This window comes from Lontra canadensis, unplaced genomic scaffold, assembly GCF_010015895.1.
Source record: "Lontra canadensis isolate GAN:19392208 unplaced genomic scaffold, GSC_riverotter_1.0 scaffold16, whole genome shotgun sequence".
NCBI classification, from domain to species: Eukaryota; Metazoa; Chordata; class Mammalia; order Carnivora; family Mustelidae; genus Lontra; species Lontra canadensis.
In genome coordinates, this window is record NW_022631010.1 from 2,373,303 (window position 1) to 2,395,819 (window position 22,517).

A 22,517-nucleotide genomic window follows, 5' to 3' on the forward strand; every position below is an offset into this window, starting at 1 on the left:
GGGCCAACAGACCTCTGGGGGAAGGAGGGTGGGGGCTCTGTGGGTTTGGGCATGACATCAGAGCCATGGAGCCTGGGGCAGGGCCTTCAGCTCTTGGGAGAGAGCCAAGGAGGCTCCCAATACAGAATGTGTCAGTCTCAGAACCTAAGCGAGTAAGGGAGCATGTTGGGGGTGTGTGTGGTGGAGAGCAGGCGAGTGGTAGAACCAGCCCATTCCATACATGGTTCTGTGCTGTGCCTCTGCAGCCAGACAGGCCTGGGTTCAAATCCCCACAGTTACTCAGTAACTGTATAACCGTGGGCAAGTTGCTTTTTCATCTAAGCCTTACTTTTCATGTCTGTAAAGTGGTAATAACAAATCCATTGATGTCTTTGTGGTATTTGTGAAGATTCAGGGAGGTAACTCAGAGAGATGTCAGCACAGGGCCTGATCCAGAGGAAGGGTTCAAAAAAACTACTTATTTTAATTTCCATCTTAGAGAGAAGAACACTGCGTCTTCTAGGGGTTAAGTGATTTGCTCAAGGTCACACAGCCGGTCCACTGTGGCAAAAGTAGGATTTGAAATCAGGTCCCAGAGAAGGGACTGGCTACCCAGTGGAAGGGAAATTTGGTGTGCGAAGGTCCTCTTACATGGGTGTCCTGGTGTCCCCATTGTGAGTGGGCGCAGCTGGCAGGGTTGGTGCGGACCCCTGCATTAACTAAGGGCTGCAGGTGGTGGATCTGAGAAGTGATCCCAGGAGAGGCCAGGATTGGGGGAAAGAGAGGCGGGGAAGAAGCCGGCCCATAAAGGTGTGTTAGTAAGCAAGTGACCCTCCACCCCCACCCCACGGTAGGCTCCATCCTGTGGGGGTGCTGTGGGAGCAAGTGTGGAGTTGCCCCCTGACCTAGTGGGCGAGGAAGCAGGTTATTTTTCCACCAACCTCCAGGACGCCTCTCCTCCAGGAAGAGATCATGGGTGCCTGGAACCTGGGAGCCAGGGCAGTTTTGGAGAAGTGCCCCAATCTGGCCGGGCATTGGAGACACTGGCCTCTAACAGGGTCATGGGGTGGGACAGAGATCCCATCCCTGGGACTAGATGGAACCAAACTAGAGGCCCTGCCCCATCGTCCAGGCTCCTGGAAGCGCCCCTTCCCTTCAGATCCTTGTACAATCCTAGGGAGCCAGAAAGGAGCTGCCACCAAGGGGGAGACTGGCTTTCTTATCTTTGTGGTGAGAGAGGGTTCAAATCCAGACTCAGTCATGACTAAGGAAAGTAATGGAATGTGATGTGTGGGGATGTCGATGGCAAAGTGTGTCTGGGAGTCGGAGATGCTTGGGGAATCTGCCACTTGGGGCCTGGCCCTGAAAGTGTTTGTCAACCTTATGTAAGCACCTTGTGCAAGGGCTTATCCTGTCCCTTCTGTGTCCCTCTCGGCCTGTCCCTCTTGTAGATAGGAGAAACTCCTTCCTGGCTGCATTCCCAGGCTGTCACCTGTTCTTACACCTGTTTATGCCCTGCAGTGCCTTTTCCTGAAACACCCACCTGTCCCTTTCTGTGGTCCCTTGTGTAACTGAAGGGCTCTGTACACCGGATCAGGCCCAGAGTCTGGAGAACAGGGGCCCTGTTGTTCGTCCTGAACCTGCTGTCATCAGGGAGGCCAGGTGGCAATGGCCATCAAACACTGTCCAAGTGGGAAGGGCCTTTAGTGATAAGGCCTGACACCCTGAAGGCCAGGTAACAACAGGGACAATGACATTACCCAGAGATGACATTGTCTGGGTACCTCCCATGTGCCAGGAACCCTGCTCTCTCACTTCATCCTCACCGCCCCCGACCTACTCCAAGATGAAGACTATGACACTCCCTATTTTATAGAGAAGGAAATGGACACCCACAGAGGGGAAGCCACATCCCAGGGTCAAACTACCCCTGAGGGGTCAAGCCAGTTCTTGAGCCAGAACTCAAAGCCTAGTTCATTTGCCTCCAGAGTCACCCTGTTCTGAGAACCCTCAAGACAGCACACCATCTAGATCAATAAAATGTGTCCCCCACCAAAGAGGTTGTCCTAGGTGCTGTTGAGGCTGACACATAAGGTAGGAGGGCACAATTGGCTTTCCTATTCCTGGAGCCCAGGAGGCAACCATGACCCTGGACATTATCCATATATAGTCCCTGTAGGGCCCAGACATAGCTTGGGCATGGCCCAGACATAGCTTGGGCATGGCCCAGATTGGCTCAGAGGTGCCTAAACATGACCCAGATGTGGCTTGGATGTCTAGTTTCCAAGCCTGCTAGAGGCAAAATGACTCCTGAGGGAGGACAAAGATATACTCCAGACTGTGGGAGTCACAAACAGGCATTTATTTATTGCATAAGAGAGAGAGAGTCTACAGAGCTGGCTTCCATACTCCCTCTGGGACCCAGCCTACCCTGGATGGCCACCATCCAAGTCTTCGTGGGAGAGAGGAGAGCAGTCCGGGGGTCTAAGAGGAGGCTGGAGTGATCACAAGGGAATCCTGGAGTTGGAGGAAAAAAGTCAATTCAGTGTTTATGCTGGTGGTCCTCCACGGGGTGGCCACTGGCACTGGGGATCATGACCTTGAACGTACACAGAATTCCCTGAAGGGTCAGAGGAGTAGTGTGAACAGTAGCGTGTGTGAACAGTGACACGGTGCAGGGATCTGGGGTATGGACAAAGTATTTGCATGCAGAAGCTGGGACTGTGTAGGGCCATTGTCCCCAAGCCCAGGAGATCCCCAAAACTCCCCAAGAAGTCTCATAAAATGCAGATTTTGATCTGCATTCAGCTGTATTCACTGGGTCCCAGCCAACTAACTTTTTAATAACAACACTCTGCCTTTTTTAAAATTTTGAACCTAAGTGTGATGCAAGGAACTTAACCTATTAGATTTCCCCCAATATTTTATTATTATAATTTTTAAACAGAGAGCAGAGTGGAAAGAATTTCCCTGGGACCACTTGTCTACTAAGCACCTAGATTCTACCATTAACTCTTTCTAAACCCTACTTGATTTATCTCATATCTGTCCGTTTATTCTTTCCTTCAGCTAGCTTTTAAAACATATATTACAAAGCTATAAAAAGGAAATCAATGGGCTGCTCGCTCAAAATAAATGAATAGAGCAAAACAGGAAACTTGGAAACGGATCCAAAGAATGATATGCTACCTTTCCAACCCAAAGTGCAAATGATGGATTATGCAATGCAAGCTGACTGGAAAAAAAAAAAAAAAAGGAAAGTAGCCAAATGCCCCTTCATAAGAGATATGTGAAGGAAACCAAGCTCTAGCCATCCAGTTGTATGGAAACTTGCTCACCCAACATGAATCAAGTATAATATGTATTTTAGATAAACTCCTTATAACTGGGTCATTGTAATGTAGTGCATTCAAGTATGACTGATGTATTCACACATCTGCTGGGTTTTATGGAGGCGGAAGCTGGGCTCAGGACAGAGGACCTGCCCGAGGTCATGGCTAGAGAGAGGCAGAGCTGGGATTGTACTGGTCCTCCAGTTCCTGAGTCTTGACTTCCAGCCCCTCTCTGTGCTGGCCACAGCCCTGTTCTCACTATCCTCCATCACAGCCAGCTGAAGGGTAGACACAGATTTTGAGGGTGGGCCACTGATAATAAGTCATACATCAACTTGCCTTTGAAACTAGTTAACAAAGCCTCCTACCCTTGACCTTGTGGCAGGGGGAAGGCATTTTCGACTTCCTTTCCTCTCTGAATTTCTCCAGAACAAAAAAGCTCAGGAAGTCAGTGATACCAATTCACAGCTTTGGGCAAATCAGGACTAAAACGAGTTAAAGTTTTGGCCCAAAGCGCCTTCTAGCCTTGGGTTGGACACCTTGGCCATGGCAGCGTAGGTAGGCAATCACTTGTGGGTTTTCTTAATTCTAAATAATTCTGCTTTCAATGCCTCCCCCACCTAGAGTGGACTAGAAACTTCCAGAAGGTAGCAGTTTTGTTCAGTGTTGTGGTCGGTGCCTGGTACACAGTAGCTGCTTAGGAAATGCCTGCTGGCTGGCTGACGGAGAAGGCCCACTTTGCTGTCATGGCTCCTGCAGAAGCTGGGGCCCAAAGCAGGTGTTATAAGGGCTGTTGCGGAGTGCAAATCCCAACTTTGCCACCTACTGTGTGTGTGTCTTTGGAAATGGATTTGCCATTTTTGAGTCTCAGTTTCCCTATCTGTAAAATGAGGATTACAGCAGGATCCGCCCCATTGATGGGTGTGAAGACTAAACAAGATGCTGTTCAGTGGCATGAAACAATGATGGGCTATTGAATATTATTAATGCTAATATTTGGGGGCTGGGAGTGATGCTGCTATGGCCCCCCTCCCTATCAGCTGTCAAGGAGGGTCAATGCTCAGTGAGCCTCACTTGAGCACTTACCATGGGGCAAACCTTATTACATGAAGGAACCAGTGCATGAATGAGTAACAGGTAGAGTGGAGAGAGGGTTGGAGGGGAATGCTCCCCAGGCTAGGACATTCGCACTCTTAGGCTTACAGAAGAGGAAGTGAGGCCTGGAGAAAAGAAGGGGCCGGTCCAGGGCCCCCCCATGAGTGATTGGTTGGGTCGGCACTGGAGTGCAGGCCCTGCCTCCCAGCCCAGGACTCCCCCAGCAACTGTGCCCTCCCCGGGGGCAGGACATTTAATCCTACTCACCTTGGTAAGAAAGGATGAAGCTTCCTCGAATCCCCAGGCTTTCACTATCGATATCGGGATCCCAGATCTTAATTTGCCTGAAATAATAAATGTGGTCAGAGGCCACTGGGCTTGGGATAGGATTGAGCAGCCATGGGGAGGGGACTCGGGGCCCGGCACACTGTCCCTCCTGCCTCTGCTCAGCTGCCCTCTGGCCCCAGCACCTAGCCAGTCTCATCTCCCTGCCCTGTGCTTCCAGCACTAGCTGCTGGCGCCTTCCAAGGGCTCCTTTCACATGCTTTGTCACACTTCTGTTAAAGAACCATCAGGGGCTCCTGTCATTCAACAGAGGTGTCGATACATTGAGGTTTCCTACTCTAATAAAATAAAGAAGTGAAAAAATGTAGTTGGCAGAAGTTAATAATTCTCCCCACCCCCACAACCCGGGGCTTAGTTAGAGGAATTTGACCATTTCTCTCGGCTTCCTCTACCAATAACACAAACAACAATGCAAACACCAGCAACGGTTAAGAGATGTTGAGACCCACCTGGGCCAGGCTCCTCCTTCAGCCCCTTATAAACATCCTCTCCATTATGTGCCAGAGGAAGGTGCTTTTATTTTCCCATTTTACAGATTGGGAAACTGAATTAGGATGATAATGTAACTTATTTAAGGCCAGGTAGCCAGCAAGAAGGGGAATCAGCGCTTGAACCCAGGGCTCCCTGAGGCACCTCGAGTGTGCTCTAACTGTTTACACCCCTGTCTCCAGCCATCAGCCCTTTGAGGTGGGGGCATTGCCTCCTGGTACTCAAAAAGGAACTGGACTGGAAAGTTGGGGATGGAAAAGGTCATTTCAAGTTGGGCAACCAAGAAGGCTTCCTGGAGGAGGCAGAATTTGAAGCAGGCTCTGAGGATGGATGGAAAGTGAGATGCAGGCAGGAGAAGTGAAGCACCCATCCTCAAAACCCTGAGGGTTGGGGGATGGATAGCAAAGGGACGCACCGTTCTCGTTTGGCAGTAGGACAGAGACGAGGATCTCAGTGGTGCTGTTTCTCAGAAGTTCAGGCTGTGAAAGAGAGGGTCACTGTTACCCTGGCTGAGGATCCCAAGTCCCCCAAGCCCTGCCCCATGGCCAGGGCAGCCAGGGGAGATGCTGGAATCCCAGGCTCCTGCCAGTCAGAGCTATGAGGGTTCCTGGGACCAGCCAGGATGGGGGCAGAACCAATCCAGCTGGGCCCTGTGTTCTAGTGTGTAGGTGTGTTGGTGGGGGGTCGGGAGCATGAGAGGGATACACCCCCTACCCTCAGGGGCTCCACTGCTGTGTTCTAGCTGAATTTGCCTTGAGGGAATTTTACCCTGTTTCCTGAGTTTTGACTTCTCCAGTGAAGTCAAAGTTCTGATTTTCATGTGGGAACCTCTCCACTTAACAAGTTATCCAAAAATAAAATAAAATAAAAAAAAATTAAAAAACAAAAAAAAAAAAACAACATGTGGACCAAAAAACAAAACAAAGACTGAAGACAGGATGCAGCCAGTCTGAGATCTCTGATCTGCTCTGAGTCAGCTGGGGCAATGGAGGAGCAGAGGGAAAGGGCTGTCCAGGGTTACTGAGATGAGTCTGTGTGAGCAAAATGAGATCGCAAAAAGGCATTTGTTTTCTAATTAGGGATCCCAATGTTATAGCAGAAAAGTGAATGTGTATCTGTGTATCTGTGAGTATGCCTGTGTTCTCAGCTGTGTCCGGCATACAGTAGGTGCTCAGCAAACACCAGAGCAAGGAGGTTGGACTTTGTGGCTGTTAATGTGGAGGCTGGCCAGCCCACCAGGGGTGACCTTGTTCCAAGCAATTCTTGGTCAGTGTCTCTTTTTTTAAATGGACCATCCTGGGTTGTCCCCATGCCCCAGGGACAATATATTAATACTCACATTGAACAGTCCAATGCTTGAGTTCATCAGGTGGATCCGATCAGAGCTGCAACAGAAGATGCCCTTGAGAATGGCCTCTCATTCATTCATTCACTCACTCATTCAACAAATATTTATGGAGCACCTACTATGTAGGGTTTGATTTGTGCCAAGGGGGTCCAGTTGGCAACCCTTGAACTCCCTTTTGGGTAGCAGGAGGGCCGTGGGATGTGGGGAGAAGGTGGGCAGAGGAGCAAAAGGCAGCTGGAGCACTGTGCTTCCAGGCTGGGCTCATGGGGTCAGCATCGGGGCTTGACGCTCACTGCCAGTGTCTTGGGGTCATCCAGGATGGGCAGAGGGGATGGTGGTGGGCATGCTGTTCCCATGGCCAGGTCAGCCTGTCCCATGGCTGCTGCAAAACCACTCTTCTTTCCTTGCCTGTCTTTGATATTTGGTCCCTAAAACGGGACAGTCCAGGCTAGGCCACCTTTCTGCACATTCCAGAATACCTTTACTCCATGCTCATACCTCAGAGGTTCAAAACACTGCATGTTTAAAGCAACCCAGTGGTCACAGGCTGGGAGAATGATTTACACATTTACCTGATTTCATTAAAGTTGAGCATAAGTCGGTCCCCTTTGGTGTAAAACTGGGCTTCTGAGCTGGCTTCCTGCAGGGAGAGAAGCCCGTTCCTTTCAGGGGTTGTGTCAAACGGAAGGGGAGAAAGGCTTTTCCTGCTGATGTTGCCAACCTGATAGGATATTATCAGCATGGGGAGCTTCCACGAGGGGATAATCTCTCTGAGGATGACCACAGTACATAGGAAAACAAAGTTGCCAGATGGGAAGAGGAGAGTAAAGATGAGCGCCTGGATGCAGCTGTTTTTGAAGCCAGACTGTCTGCACTTCTCAGGTATATGAGCTCATACAATTCCTTCTGCGCATGTGAGTTAAGTGACTGCCCAAAGAGCTTAACTAATAAAGTCACAGGACCAGAGCTGGGTGACTAATAAAGTCACAGGACCAGAGCTGGGTAGCAAAGCAAGAGGGGTGAACAGGAACAGCGAACAGGAGGGTCTCCCAGGTTGCTGCTCGTGCCACAGACAGTTGAACTCACGATGCCCAGCGTGAAGAAGGGGCGGTGGGCTTCATTGGTGGCGAAGACTTCCAGCATGATCAGTTGGGCCACCTTGGCACTGCCCTCTTCCAGAAGGAGCTCTGGGGTCTCCTGAGTTAGGATCTTCACCATCTGTGTGGGCCCCAGCTGATTCACAGCCTGGAAGGACATCAGATCTGCATGAGGCCTCCCAAGGGCCTGACCATGGCCCACAGGCCCATGTAGCCCCTGTGGCCTGGCCCTGTCCCCCTTCCTGGCCTTCCTCCTTCCTCTCCTGGTCCAGCCACCGTCCTTCTCCCCAATCCTGGAGTGGATTGTTGCTGGCCCCATCTCATGGCCTTTGGTTTTGCATCTCCCTCCGTCTAGAATACCCTTCTCTTCAGGGAAGCTCTCTCATTTCCTGGGTTATATTAGGTGCTCCAGTAATGCCCTCATAACTCCTAGAATCTATCCTTGGTCACCGCACTTGTAACAGAAATATCATCTGTGTACATGATCCAGGTCACACTGCCCTGCTAGACTGAAATATTGGTGAGGACAGCTGGAAGGATGTGGAACAGTCCCACATGTACTTTACTCCCCAGAGGTCAGTGGACAGACCACAGCAAGCACCCATCAGCCTGCAGATGGCAAGTGGACCAACCTGTTCACTGATCACCTGGATGGTGGACTTCAACCGGCGGGCCAGCTCAGGAAGCTGAGGATGAGGGGAAGGCAGAGCAGGTCAGCTGGAGGGGAGAGGGGAGACACACCTCCAGCAGCCTCACTGCCTGGATCCCCAGGACCCAGGGTGGTGACACCATGAATGTCACTGGTGGAAACCAGCCCCTGTGTCAACAGCTGCGGGGTATGGGGTCCTCACTGGCCTGGACTTCTATTGTGGGTTGTTGGTGGTAGTGGGTCTTGGGTAGCTCCCTGCTCCCTAAGGACATGGAGACGTGACCCAATTCTTACTATAGTCATGAATGTGGTTGCTGGTGACCATTCCCCTTTTCTCATCATACCAACTTTGGGCCAACCCCTTCCCCTCTGGGCCTCAGTTTCCCCATTGGTCACTGTGGAGGAGGTGGCATACTCCAGCTGACTGGTGGTGGTTGTCTGCTGTGCTGGGTTGATAAGGATTCCGAGACCATGTTGTCATCGAGGCTCAATAGTAAGAAGGATCCTGATCGATTAGTGATGTCTGCCATGGGTCCCACAGTGGAGAGTGGGGGCATGACTGCTATCCTTGGACTACTCACTATCTAAGATGCCCTTTGGCTCAATGGTATCATTATTTAGTAAAAGAAGCAGGTGTATCAGGTTCCAGAGGGCAGAACTAGGCCTGGTGCTGGATGTTACAAGGGAATTTGCAGCTTAGGAATTTGACATAGAGCTCTATGTCAGAGGCAGAATCTGTTAGATGAGGGAGTGTGTTCTCTATTACTGGAGGGATTTAAGCTGAGCCTGACAGGAGATTACTGCTCAGAGGCTTAGGGCCGTCCTTGAGCCCCCTTGATTCAGGACAGTCCCATGATGCAGCAGAGGGAGCCCTCTCATCCGAGACTGACCACATAGTCCAACAGGACTACGAGTTGCTCTGGAGGGAGCAAGGCAGCTATGGCAGCGTTCACCACATCCTGCCTCACGGTGAGGCTGAAGGGGGTGCTGTCCAGGTAGGGCACCGTTAGGGAAACTGCAGACTTGTTGAACTGCTTGGTCACATCTCCATTGGAGTCCAACAACTTGGCCTAAGAAGACACGAAGCAGACAGTTGGCTAGGAACTTGAACTCCAAAAGCTTACCCAGGAACAACCTAGAAGAAAATGACACCATTCAGCCTATTTCCCTTTGTGCCTTTGCTGACAGGAAGCTTAGCTTGGAATTCAGTGCCCTTCCTGAGGTGATAAGTGATCTCACGTGGCTGGCAACATCGACTCCACCAGCACCCCTCAGTTAATCTCTGATTTTTTGAAACCTAGAGGTCTTCTTTGGCACTTAGGTTTTGACTTCTCAGATACCTCATGAACCCTTTGGATGAAGGAAAAATTCAAAACTGCAACAAAATTGGTGAAAATGTTTGATTGCTGCGGTTTCCCAAAGGATCTGTGGAAACTGTGCTGGGCCTCCCGCTGTCCAGGTTCGCCTGGTCCCTCAGGGACCCCAGCCCCAGTGTGAGTGTGCAGCCCCACATTTCACAGAGCACTGGCAGTTCCCGGCTTCTCCTGCCTGCCAGGCCCTGTGCAGCCTTACTTCATCTTCCTCTTGGTGACCAGTACTATCTCCATTTTACAGATGAGGAAACTGAGGCTCAGGGAAGTGACAGAACTTGCCCAAAGTCACACAGCCAGGGAGTTGTGAAGCTGGGAGAGACACTCAGGTCTGTGTGATCTCCAGGGCGGCATCTTGATCCTGGGCTCTTGTTTCAAGGTCATCAGATATTTGGGGTTTGGCAGGGGCTTGCCTGAGAGGAAGGCCAAGAGCCCCCGTGCATACGCTGGGCTCTGACTGGGGAAACCAGAGGCTGAAGCCAGAACACTGCGGCCGGTGTTGCCCTGAGTGTCGCCCTTGGATTCCATCTCCTGGTTTCCTCCATCAGGATGGATTACATGGGACAGGTTTGGCCCCCTGAGTTCCTAAATCAGCCTGTGCGTCCTAACTGTGAGTGGTGTTTTCTCCCCTGAAACAGACCCGTGGTATCTGGTCCTTGGCAGTCAGAGAAGGGCAGTGATGTTTCCACTTTGCTTTTGAGGACCCATGACACTCACCCCCAGCTCGAGCTGGATGACATTACCCTTGATGGCAGGAGACAGAAAGTCGAACTGCAGCCGGTCAGAGCCGAGGGAAACAGGCGCTGCTCGGAGACAAGAGGAAAGTTCTGTGAGGGAGAAGGGCAGTTTTGAATGGGGCACTTTGGGGGCTGCTTTTGGCTGGAGCTGCATTATTGCCTAGGGGTTGGTAGGGAGGAGAAGGAATGACGATGTTGACAATGAGAACAATGATGAGAATGACATTTACTGTGCATCCATCAAGTGCCACATTCTGTGCTAAACCTTTATACTTAAACTTTACACTCAGTCTTCACAATAACTTTAGGAGGTGGGTGCTACTATTACCCCCATTTTACAGATGGGGAACAGGCTCAGAAAAGCAAAAGGACTTGCTCAAGGTCATATTGTGAACGGATTTGAACCCAGTCTGATGCCAAGGTCCTGGTTTGGAACAGGACTGACCTATTGTTTATAACTCTCTACTTCCTCCAGGGGACTGGGATTTGCACACCTCACCAGGACTGAGTCCCTGGTGCATGCCCATCTGTGTACTGGATAGTTTGTGTTCGCCCGAGGAGTCCCTGCCTGGCCGCCAGGTGGCAGTGGTGTCTCACCTGCCCTGGCTGGTGGGCGGAGCATGGGGAGGGCTGTGGGGGTGGGGGGTGGGGAGAGGATCAGGGACAGTCAGGGAGTGGATCCTTGGACCACCTGTTCACCTGGGGAGATTTGCCCTGCCCCTGAGGAGCAGAGGAGCCAGACAGACATCTGTTCCATCCCCAGTAGCCTTGGCTACTCAATCCTACCTTTGAACCTCAATTTTCTCATCTTAAAATGGGGGTAGATACAATAGTAATTGCCTCATAGGTTGAACAGGACTGGCTCCTATTTCAGTTGGCTCACGTCTAAATTACACCAGACTTGGAACTTGCAGAAGTGGGGTCAAGCCTTCTCCAATCGCTTATTTCCTCTGTGAACCTGGACAAATGACTCGATCTCTCTGAGCCTCAGTTTTCTTATCCGTGAAGTGGGGTGATGGTGGCTACTTCCTGGAGTTATCTGGAACCCAGCCCAGTAGGAGCTCTTTGGGTGCTCACTGCGTACTGATTCCTTTCTCTTCTTCCCCTCCGCCTGGTCACTCTCTGAGCGAGCTACTTCAGATCCCGAAACACTGGATGACAGCATTTTCTTCTTCCTGCTAATTCCCACTCTGAGACCTCTGAGCACCGTATAATTGTGAAGTCATGCAAAAGCCTGTGTCCTCCCATCCCTGCTACTCTCAGGGAAGGAGAAACCGTCTCCTTCCTGAGCACATGTCTTGCCTCTTCCCTTGTTTTCTCTTCTCTAATAGCCTGAAGTAACTGCTGTCTCATCACACATTCGTTTGTTCATTCATTCAGCTCCCGTTCGCAAGCACTCTTCTGGGTGGGCAGAGCGCCTGGTATGTGCCGGGAGCCTCCCTGTAAACTTGTAATCCTCACTAACAATCTTGTGATGTAGGGATGTAGAAACCCCATTTTACAGAGGAGGAAACTAAGGATAAGGAGGTGGAGTGGCCTTCCCAAAGTGACAGAAAATCAAGGCAGAGCTTGGATTTGAACTGGGAAATCTGACTCCCAGAGACACTTGCACATAGTAGGTACTTGTGAAATCACAGGTGTGGTGAATTCCCAACTGCTCATCTTTGGGAGGGATTCACAGATGCTCATTGCACTTGCTGCTGGGCCAAGTTGCTGCTCAGGCTTGACCTTCAAGGCCTCTCCTGGGCAGAGCCAGGGTGTGGAGGCTGGCTCAGCAGTAAAGGAAAGAGGTGGGAGGGAGCAGAGCACCTACCCCTCACCAGCTGCAGGAGATCCGCTTGCATGTCCTCAAAGGCTGCCTTGATCACGGGGCACAGCTGCAACAGCACAAATGCAGAGGCTCCATGATCGAGGGGCCAGAACATGGCCCCACAGCGACCCGTGCCTGGCCCACCCAGCCTGAGCCCATATGCCTATGGCCAGCCGGGCTTCTGTCCATGGGATTGAGGACTTGGTGTTGTGTATCTCCACCAGCCATCCCTGCTGTTCAGAGTCCCCCTGACCCCCGGTGTTGCCTGGGTTCTTTTGCACTGGTTTGTCCCTTACCCTATGCCCAGGGTGCACCCTTCCGGTCAGCTGCCCTTCCCATTGGACTCCTTGTCCTGTTCATGAAAGCCCATGTTTTCCATAAGAGGAAAATGGAGAATGTATTTCTTCATTCACCTACTTGGCCAGCTAGTCATTACTGAGCTCCTTCTGCACGTCAGACTCTAGAATGGGGGGACTCTAGAACAGACTCTAGACCCAGCCAGACTCCTGAATAACCTCTGTGCCTCTTGTGGGTTTCTAGCTCCAACACCTTCCTTTGTCTACTGAGCTCTTCTTCCACTAAAACTGCTAGCAGTTCTCAGCTGGGGGCTGATTCTTTTGCCTAGGAGATATCTGGAAGTTTCTGGAGTCACAACTGGAGGGGGAGGTGTTATGTGTCTGGTGGCTAGAGTCCAGGGATGCCAGTAGACATCCCACAGTGTGCAGGACAGCTCCCACAGCAAGGAATTCTATGACCCGAATGTCGATAATGTGAAAGGTAAGAAACCCTGGCCTCATGGAATCCTGGCCTCACCTGTTTTGCTTAAGGTGGAGGTTAAACCTTTGACTCACTTGCTTGTGGGACTTAAGAGTCTTGTTCTCCGGCTCCTGGGTGGCGCAGTCGGTTAAGCATCCAACTCTTGTCATGATCTCAGGGTTGTGAGATCAAGCCCCATGTCGTGCTCAGCACTCAGTGTGGGTTCTGACTGGGATTCTCTCTCCCTCCCCCTAGCGCCCTCCTGCTCATGCTCTCTCTCTCTCTCCCTCTCAAATCGATGAACAAATCTTAAAAAACAAACAAACCCAGAGTCTTGCTCTCTGCTCTAGGCAGCCGATTTTCCAGGGCAGTGCACTGTGAGAGTTTTCGATGCACAGTTAACTTTTTCTATGAAAAACCCATTCCCTGCTTCTAGCTGCTCTGCCAACGCAGATCCCAGGGAGGATGGAGGACTTGGGCTCAGAGACCCCCAGCATTCACTGCCAAGGGCCAGCGTGTCCCTCGTGGGAACGCGCTGCTGGAAACTTTGACACCATCTCTCACGGTTACCTTTCCTTCACTTCCACCGGGGCTCTCAACCCTGAGTACACATTAGAACCCTCCAGGAAACCACTTAGAACTCGCTGGGATACTACGGCCCATTACATGGGAAATTCCATCAGGATTTTTAAAAGCTTTCCCAGGTGGTTCTGATGTGCAGCTAGGGTTGGGACACAGATATTTCCACTGAAAAGGGCTTTGGCATTTTCTAGGTGGGTTCCTGGCAGATTTAAACATGGTGTGCCTTTTCCCTCCATTTCATGTAAAATATTCATGTGACCATTGTGTCAAATCCACTAACTCATGGTAGGAAACCACGGTGATTAATGGAATGCCAGTTTTCTCATATCATTCATTATACTCATATACTTTTATTCTTAAAAACAGATATTACCCAAACAGCATTTTTATGCTCTACCTTCTAGTGGAAAATACATTTTTTAGCTAGTAAAGTATGATGCCAATTAAAATATGATTTTGCTGGGAGCTTGGAAAAAGTTTCCAGCTGTGCCTACTTTAAGAAACTCCCACCTTTAGGAGCACCTGGGTGGCACAGCTTGTTAAGTGATTGACTCTTGGTTCCGACCCAAGTTGTGATCTCGGGGTTGGGAGATCAAGGCCCACATCAGGTTCTGTGTCCAGTGTGGAATCCGCTTGAGTTTCTCTCTCTCCCTGTCCCTCTGCCCCTCTTGACTGTGCTCTCACTTTCTCCCAGTCTCTCACTAAAATAAATAAAGAGAAAAAAACCTCCCACCTTTAAATAGAAAAAGATTTCTGAAAAAATGTTTCACATCAGAAAAGACAAATCTTACAGAATTCTTCACTTTTAGGTTCCTTTTAGCAATCTCTCTGGAATGGTTCAGTAAAGTATTAAATATGTTGCAGCTATTATAATAATTATGAATATTATACTGTGGCATAGAACATAGGTATAACTTAAGGAATAAAAATATGAATGCCTGGGGTGCCTGGGTGGCTCAGTGGTTTAGGCTTCTGCCTTCAGCTCAGGTCATGGTCCTGGGGTCCTGGGATCGAGCCCCACATTGGGCTCAGCAGGGAGCCTACTTCCACCTCTGCCTGACTCTCTGCCTACTTGTGATCTCTTTCAAATAAATAAATAAAAAATTCTTAAAAAAAAAAAAAGAATGCCTGTGTGTCGAGATGGACGGTGTATATCTATAAAGAGAAAATGGCTGCCAAGTTAAGGTGGAAGGGTTATGGGCACTTTCCTCCCAAAGTCATTTGAGTTATTATATCATCTTTTCAATTCAAAAACGTTTTATTATTAAAAAAAATTAGTTATCTGACAAAGTGTTTCAAACCCCAGGAGGCCCACTGTGGTGAACCTATCTTGGAATTTACAGTGGAAATCAATGGTCAAAGTTACAGTTTTAGTTCACCTGTGACATATAAGGGACATAGAAAATGAACTTGCATTTATTGACTCAGAAAAATAAATCCAGCAGGCCTGGGGGTGATAGACACTTGAAGACCACAGGCTGACGAGCCAGCTCGTACCCCTTTGTGAGGGCCAAGTGTTAAATTTTCAGGAATTTCTGAGCTATGGGCTAAACCCAGAGATTATTAAAAATTAAATTATGCAGGGGCACCTGGGTGGCTCAGTGGGTTAAAGCCTCTGCCTTCAGCTCTGGTCATGATCCCAGGGTCCTGGGATTGAGCCCCGCATCGGGCTCTCTGCTAGCAGGGAGGCTGCTTCCTCCTCTCTCTCTGCCTGCCTCTCTGCCTGCTTGTGATCTCTGTCAAATAAATAAATAAAAAATCTTTAAAAAAATTAAATTATACAAATTTACAACTAAATAAGTTATACTAAATGCAAAGCTAATGAGAACTCAAAACTCATTATTTCCTAATTATTTTGTTGTATTTTACTATTCTCTATTTCTCTTGAGGTTATTTACGTCATTCGCATTTATGTGGTGAAAATACCATACAGTGGTGTGCTGCTGTGTGTTTCTTACCAACTCTGCTCAGTGACATCCCACAGGTAGCTTGAAATTGTCCTTGGAGCACGTGTTTACACCAAAGAAATCAGCAAGTGCTACAAATTAGGGTTCCTTCCACTCACCCTCCCCAGAGTCAGTTGTTAATAATTTATCAGCACATCATTGTTCAAGGTCTCTTGGGTGACTTTTGGCAGTTCTATTACCTTTACCTCAATGATCCACTGAAAGAATGGTCAGACCCACAAGTTTCCCACTCAAGGAGACACAGGTCCCTGAACACCAGCTTGCAGTTCCACCCCAGCCCCACAGGGGGAGCAATCTTTGCAGGCCAGGGAGGCTCTGAGTCCACTCACCTGAGTTTTTACCAGTTTGGGCAGGGCTGGCATCAGGAGGCCCATGACGGTGTCGGCTAAGGGGTTGACCAGGAAGGAGAACCTTCCGGAGAGAAGAAGGGGAGAGAGATTGGGACATGTCAGAGAGGATGCTGTTTTGTTTTGTTCTGGTTTTTTTTTTTTTTTTTTTAATTAACATATAATGTATTATTTGCCCCAGGGGTACAAGTCTATGAATCATCAGTCTAACACAATTCACAGCACTCACCATAGCCCATACCCTCCCCAAAGTCCATAACCCAGCCACGCTATCCCTTACCACCCCAGCAACCCTCAGTTTGTTTCCTGGGATTAAGAGTCTCTTATGGTTTGTTTCCCTCCCTGGTCCCATCTTGTTTCATTTTTTCCCTCCCTACCCCCCCACAACCCCCCACCCTGCCTCTCAAATTCCTCATATCAGAGAGCTTGAGATGATGCTATTTTACAGAAGGGAAGACAGAAAGCCCAGGGGAGGAAGGCACTTGCTCAAGGTCACACAGCCTATTCTAAACCCCCAGCCAGGTATAGATGGCTGAGATCTCAGCCAGGCTGAGAATTGTCAGGGAGAAGAAGCTGGGGGTTGTCTTTAGAAATGTGTGCTGGAGACTGGGATGATGGCATTGGCATGTCTCCCCATTCTCCTGATAAGGAGAAGTGGAGGGAAGGACCATGTCCAGTGTGCTGAGTGCTTACGGCTGTAGCCTGATCTCATCGTCTCACTGGGGCCTTGAAGCTGAATCATAGGGATGCACTGCTCAGCAGCACATGGACAGTAAGTGAAGGTGATGGATTTGCTTGACTCCAAAGCATATCTTTACCCATGACTCCACTCAGGCCCGCCCAAGGTGGGTTGAGGGACTCCTTTCCACCTTGAAATGTTTGCCCCACTTCCAGGCAGAATGCCTGAAATCCCACCAACCCTGTTTCTGCACTTGATGTCATGAACTTTCTTTGTCATCAGAGTCCCTGAAAGGAGCCTCAGCTCAGGAGTCAGGAGAGATCAGTCCCTTTCTTTCTCTGGGCCTCAGTGTTCTCCCTCACCCCCTGGCTTCCCTCCCAGGTGTGGTGGGAGCCCAGCAGGAGGTGGCCACACTCACTTCTGCAGCAGGCTGACCCGCAGGCTCCCCTGGCTGTTGGAGCAGTCATCGATGACCAGGTGGGCATCGCCCCTCTCACTGGTGTTCACGTGGATGATGGCTTGTGCCTCCGTTTCCATGTGTATCTCCATGATGGTCTTGACTAGGGGTCTGAGAGTGGAGGTGCCCACACTGTCTCAGTCCCAGGGTGGAGCAAGCCTGCTGTCTAGCTCAGTCTTCTGGTTCTCTCACCTCCCAGCTCAAGATCCTCTGATGGTTTCTCCTCATCTCCCCTAGGTTTCACCCCACCAGGTTCAGGTTTTGGATTCCTGTCCTGGTTTAAATTCTCTGCCCATGTCAACAGTTCCCAAACTTACACCCAACTTTTTACCCAGATGTCTTACAGGTGCCTCAAATTTAACATGTACAAAATGGAACTCTGGGGGCATCTGGGAGGGTGCTCCATCAGTTAAGTGTCTGACTCTTGATTTTGGCTCTGGTCATGATCTTAGAATTGGTTTTAACTTTGGGCATGGAGCTTGCTTAAGATGCTCTTTCTCCCTCTGCTCCACCACCCCCCTTTTGCACCACCTGCAGACTGGTGCCCTCCAGAGGCCCTCCCTGGGTCCTAGAGGACCCTCTCTCTCTCTCTAACACACACACACACACACACCCCTCTCTATTCTCTTTGCCATTCTTTGGACAAAGCAAGCATCTCAGGGCAAAGGACTCTTGCCTCAGGATCTTTGCACTTGCTCTTCCCTGTGCCTGGGACTCTTTTCCCAGATATCTGCATGGAGGAAAGGGGCAATGCATGAATGAACCTGTTGGGCCTGCCGTATCTGACTGAGGGGACACTCACGTGTTGAGTCCAGCCACCATGTCCAGGGGGATCTTGACCGTCAGCCCCTGACCCTCATCTGAGGGTTCTACCTGCAGCTGCAGGATGTTGGCTGAGGTGACTTTCAGCCTGGAGGGGACATGGGACAGATGAAATTCATGCCTCATGCTCAACTGAATATCATCTGAAAACTGGCCCCCTAACTCTTTCCTGTCTCCCCTGGTGCCCAGCCAGGGGTTTCCAGCCAGCAGCTGGACCTAAGCCCCATCCACTGACTCTTACCCAGCATGGACTGGCCCCCAACCCTCCCCTCCACCACTGCTAAAGATGCTTCCATGGATCCCTGCCACTTAAGAGATGAATCCCAGAGCCTTGGGCTTACTCGGAAGACCCTCTGTGACCTCAGCCCCACTGACCTCTCTGTTCCAGACCGTGGGATGAGAGCGTCAGCCATTCTGAGTGACTGTCACACACCCTGTGCCTTTGCCAGGCTGGTCCCACTCCCTGGAATGCCATTTACTTCTTGTCTCCTGGTGAGCCAGTGCACCGAGAAGTGTCACTTTTGCCCTTCACTGTCCTACCCCAGGCCACCTTCCTCTGGGGTCACCCCACTAGGGTGCCTGTGTCACTCTCTTATGGTTCTTGTTAACTCGACTGGCCAAGGGATCACGCCAAGTGTGTCCTGGAAGGGGGGTGGGGGGAGGATCTAGCGCCCAGCGTGGTCCTGTTCCACTTACCAGATGATGTGCTTGAGGATAGAGTTCACCACATTGCCCAGTATAGGGATGCCCCCGGCTGGCTTCTCCCGTATGGCACTGAGCAGGGGCAGCTGCTGGAGGATGGCTATGGCATCATGGTCGTTCAGCTCCTGTGTCAGCCCTGGAGGCAGATCCCAGAGGTCAGGGTCCAGCAGGAGGGGCGTGACGGATGGCTTGGCAGTGGCTTTAGGCCGGGAGGGGGCATCACCCAGGGCTGCCTGGACCCGGACATAAGGCCAGGGAATGGATGGCTCCATCCCTACCCTCTACCGTGAGATGTGGCTTTGAGGATGATAGTCTAGATAGGTCATTTGCACATAAGGACTAAGGTGGGGGCGTAGGTGGGGCCATTCACCCCTCTGAGCATTGCCAGCCTCTGCAGGAGCGTTGGCCGGGATAGGGGCCTAGGGGCCTGCCTGCCTCCCACCAGCCAGCAGCAAACTCTCTGGAGCCAGAAGGCAGGGAACCCCCAAGGCTTGCAAACTCCCTGGAGCCAGAAGGCAGGGAACCCCCAAGGCTTTGTTGGGGACTGTTTGGCTGCCAAAACATACTTGCTAACAACTCTTTGGCACCCCATCCCATGGGCCTGCTGTCCACAGAGCCTCAGGTGCTGAGCTGAGAGAGGAGAGGCTGGGAATCCCAGGTTCTGGTCCCTGCTAGACTTTTCCCCTGGCAGCCAGAGCCCATTTGGCTTGTGTGAAGAGCAGGTGACTCCGGAAGTGGCTCTGGAAGCAGCCCTCAGCCCACAACGGATGGGAATTGGTGTATAAATACCCCAGCTCCCTCAACCCTCTGGCAGGATGACAGCGGCGGGGTAGGGGGGGAGGCGGGGTGTGTCTCCCGCTGTGCCCCAGAGTCCCTGTGTGTTGCTCCTTTTGTCTGCTCCGTGATAATGGAGGTGGGACTTGTAAATATTCCTCCTTTGTCAGTGGACAAAATGTTAAGTCCTGTCAGCAGAGGCTCTGGAGGGACACAAAGAAGGATGGAGCCCAATGGAATCATGGAATTGAAGGGAGGATCTTAGAATCATGGACTCTTGAGATTACAGACACTCCCAGCCTTTACAACTCATCCACTTGAGTCTCACCCTAGAGCCGGGATCCCAGTTGTGCCTTGCACACTCCCAATGATGGGGAACTCCCTCCCTCCTTTGGAGGGCTGTTCCACCTGCCCTCTTGCCTTATGGTGGTAAGGCCTGGATGACCAAGACTTGCTTTTTGGGGGGGGTGGGTGAGAGGGAGAGGGAGGCACCCCAAGACTTACTTTCTTTGATGATTTCTCGGCCGAGGCTAAGAACTGCAGGGGGTTTGAGGGTGGCCCCAGCCAACGTAACTGCCAGCAAACCACAGAGGAGGGTGACAGTGAATGGGCCAGCCATCTTTGTGGGGATCGGTGAGCAGAAAGTGACAGGGGATGGAACCTGGGGTGAGCACAGGTGAAAGAACCTGTTAGCTGGGCAGAGAGGTCAAGGGCAGGCCCACCATACCTGGTGACTTGGGGTACAAAGTCCAGAAGACGTTGTTTAGTGAAGTGGTTAAGAGTGTCAGCTCTGGAGCCTGACCATTGAGTCTGCTGCTAGGTGCTAGTTGTATGGCTTTGGACCCTCAGCTCAGCCTCTCTAGGCCTCAGTTTTCTCATCTGGCAAATAGACATAATGAAGCAGTGCCCTGCTTCATAGAGTCAGGCACTTAAAACCCTCCATAGTCCAACCTCAGCCAATTTCACCTCCTGCTTATTTCTCTCTTGCTCTATAAAGTTCCGATATTCCAAACTGCTTGAAGTTCCCAGAACATACCCCATTCTGTCCTGTTTTCTGCATCTTTGTCCTAACTCTTCCTGCTTCCTGTGGTGCTTTTCCCCTTCCTTATCTGCCTGCTGGACTCATTCATCCCTTAGAACTATGCCCACACTTCCCTTCTGCCAAGGTTTCCCTCTCCTGCAACCAGAGACCCCAGACTGCACTTGGAGAAGTGTTGCCTTTGGAGTTGCCATCTGCCCAGGACAGGATGTTTGGAGGCAGGGGGAAATGGGTATTCAGGTAGGATGCCAAAGGACAGGAAAGCTGTTTGCCTGATCCTAAGGGGCTTGAGAAGGGAATAGGTGGCTTCTTGGAGCTCAGGAGAGGAAGCCAGAGGGAGGGAGAGGCCTGCGTGTCTTCCTGGGAGAGGACCTTGGGGGATTCTGGCTCCTTGGCTGTACTCTGTCCCCGCCACAGGGCAGAGCATCAGCTCCTATAAGCGGGTCCCGAGCTCTCCAGCTTACACCCTGGCTCAGCCTCTGAGCTCCAGGGAAAATTCTGCCTCCTATAGACTGTCCTGCTTAGAGGGAGGGAAGATCCTGAGATCTGAGCCCTCGCTTGGCTCACCTTGTGGGTTTCTTGTTGCCAAAGACAAACATGGCATCTGGATGACATGTGTCTCTCAGCAGGAGTGACATGAGCTCTCCGAGACACTTGCTATCATGATTCAACCTTTGTCTTCCTAACTGGGCTGTGAGCTCCAGGGGGGAATGTTGGGTCTAGCTGCTCCCCATTGTGTCCCAGGCAACTGCCATTGTGCCTGGCATGTGGTGGGTTGTTTAATAAATACATGGTTGCTGAATGAATTGATGGCTTCTGGGAGCCCTGGGAAAATGGGGAATCTGAACCTGCACTGAGCAGGTCTGGGCCATGAGGGCTGAGGGTGGAAGAGAGGTATCACGGGCCTCAGGGTCAGACAGATCCTAGCTGGAGGCCTACCTCTACCACCTGCTGTGTGATTGGGGCAAATGACTTACCCTCTCTGAGCCTCAGTTTTCTCATCTGTAAAATAAGGGATAATTATAGTACTTAAATCACAGGGCTGTTGGGAGGATTAAATGAGCCAGGAGAGCTCAATGAGTGTTAGCTGTTATTATGATCATGACAGTTAGTATCACTAATACTGGGGTCAGAAGGAACCCCCTTGCAGTCAAAGCCAGAAGACAGAGCTAATGCCCTGCGCCCTGCTCTTCTGTCCAGGAAACCCCTCACCCCCACCCCATCATCTTTTTCTTTCAAGCACCTTGACCCTATTTGCCCTTCATTGTCTTTTCATACCACTCTGTCCTCTTATCAGAGGTGCTCAGGGAGCCAACACTGTGGTAGCATCCCTCCTGTGGAAAAGTGTCTCCTCCCCAGATCCAAGCACCATACACATAATCACCACATCATATCTAACCTCCTGGCCTTTGCTTATGCTGTCCCCTTTACAAGGGGATGCCTTTCTCTCTACCTTTGTCCAGCCAGCTTCTGCTTGGCTTCTCAACTGACATGCCACCTCTTCCAGGAAGCCTTCCCTGACTGCACTTTGCCATAGTGTCCCTGGTCTTCCCTTGAGCACAGCATGTACCACACTGGCCCATACTGGGAATAACTTGAGGCCAGGTTTGTCTAATACTCCTCCTTGTTCCTAGCATTACCCTAGCATGGGCTGGGCAAAGAGCAATTGGTTTGTACTCAGTGGGTTTATGTCACTGGGCTCAGGTCAGGGAAAGACTCAGCCAGTCCAATTCCTTCATCGCTATTCTTTCGTCTTCCGGGTGAGGGGGCTGAGTGCCTCTTTCTCTCTAGCCCTGACCTCAGAGGGTCCTAGTGGACTTAGGGACCTTACCTCAGGGCCAAGCCTCAGTCCTGCTCTTGACCTGACTGCAACAGGTGACTCCAGCTTAGAACCTTCCTGGTGCCCTAGGGTTTCAGGCCCTTTCCTACCACTTTTACCTGGACACGCCGGAGTCCTCAGTCTGTTCCTCTCCTCACCTGGACAGTGGGTCTGGATGTCTAGCTTTATATCCTGCGCTCCCCACTCTGGGAAGTTACCCTTTGCCTTTGGGCCGAGACCTTAGCTGGGCTGAGGTCTCCAAGGTAAATATTTGTGGCTTCTGGTGAACCACATCCCTGCCTGGAGGCAGCTTCCTGGGGTT

At 50.8% G+C, this 22,517-nt stretch overlaps 1 protein-coding gene across 1 annotated transcript; it reads right to left on the minus strand.

Annotated features, from left to right (window-relative positions):
* Positions 1–2,320: 2,320 nt before the first annotated feature.
* BPIFB1 (BPI fold containing family B member 1) lies at positions 2,321–22,384 on the minus strand. The gene is made up of 16 exons (XM_032859355.1): positions 22,315–22,384; positions 19,842–19,998; positions 18,558–18,699; positions 17,842–17,949; positions 17,001–17,150; positions 15,886–15,967; positions 12,255–12,318; positions 10,422–10,507; positions 9,225–9,404; positions 8,318–8,371; positions 7,675–7,833; positions 7,161–7,228; positions 6,580–6,625; positions 5,656–5,719; positions 4,674–4,750; positions 2,321–2,496 (listed from the first exon to the last, which is right to left on the minus strand). Exons 2-16 carry the CDS (start codon positions 19,954–19,956, stop codon positions 2,464–2,466), a joined length of 1,428 nt encoding a protein of 475 aa, XP_032715246.1. The 5' UTR covers positions 19,957–19,998; positions 22,315–22,384; the 3' UTR covers positions 2,321–2,463.
* Between the last annotated feature and the right edge of the window lie 133 nt (positions 22,385–22,517).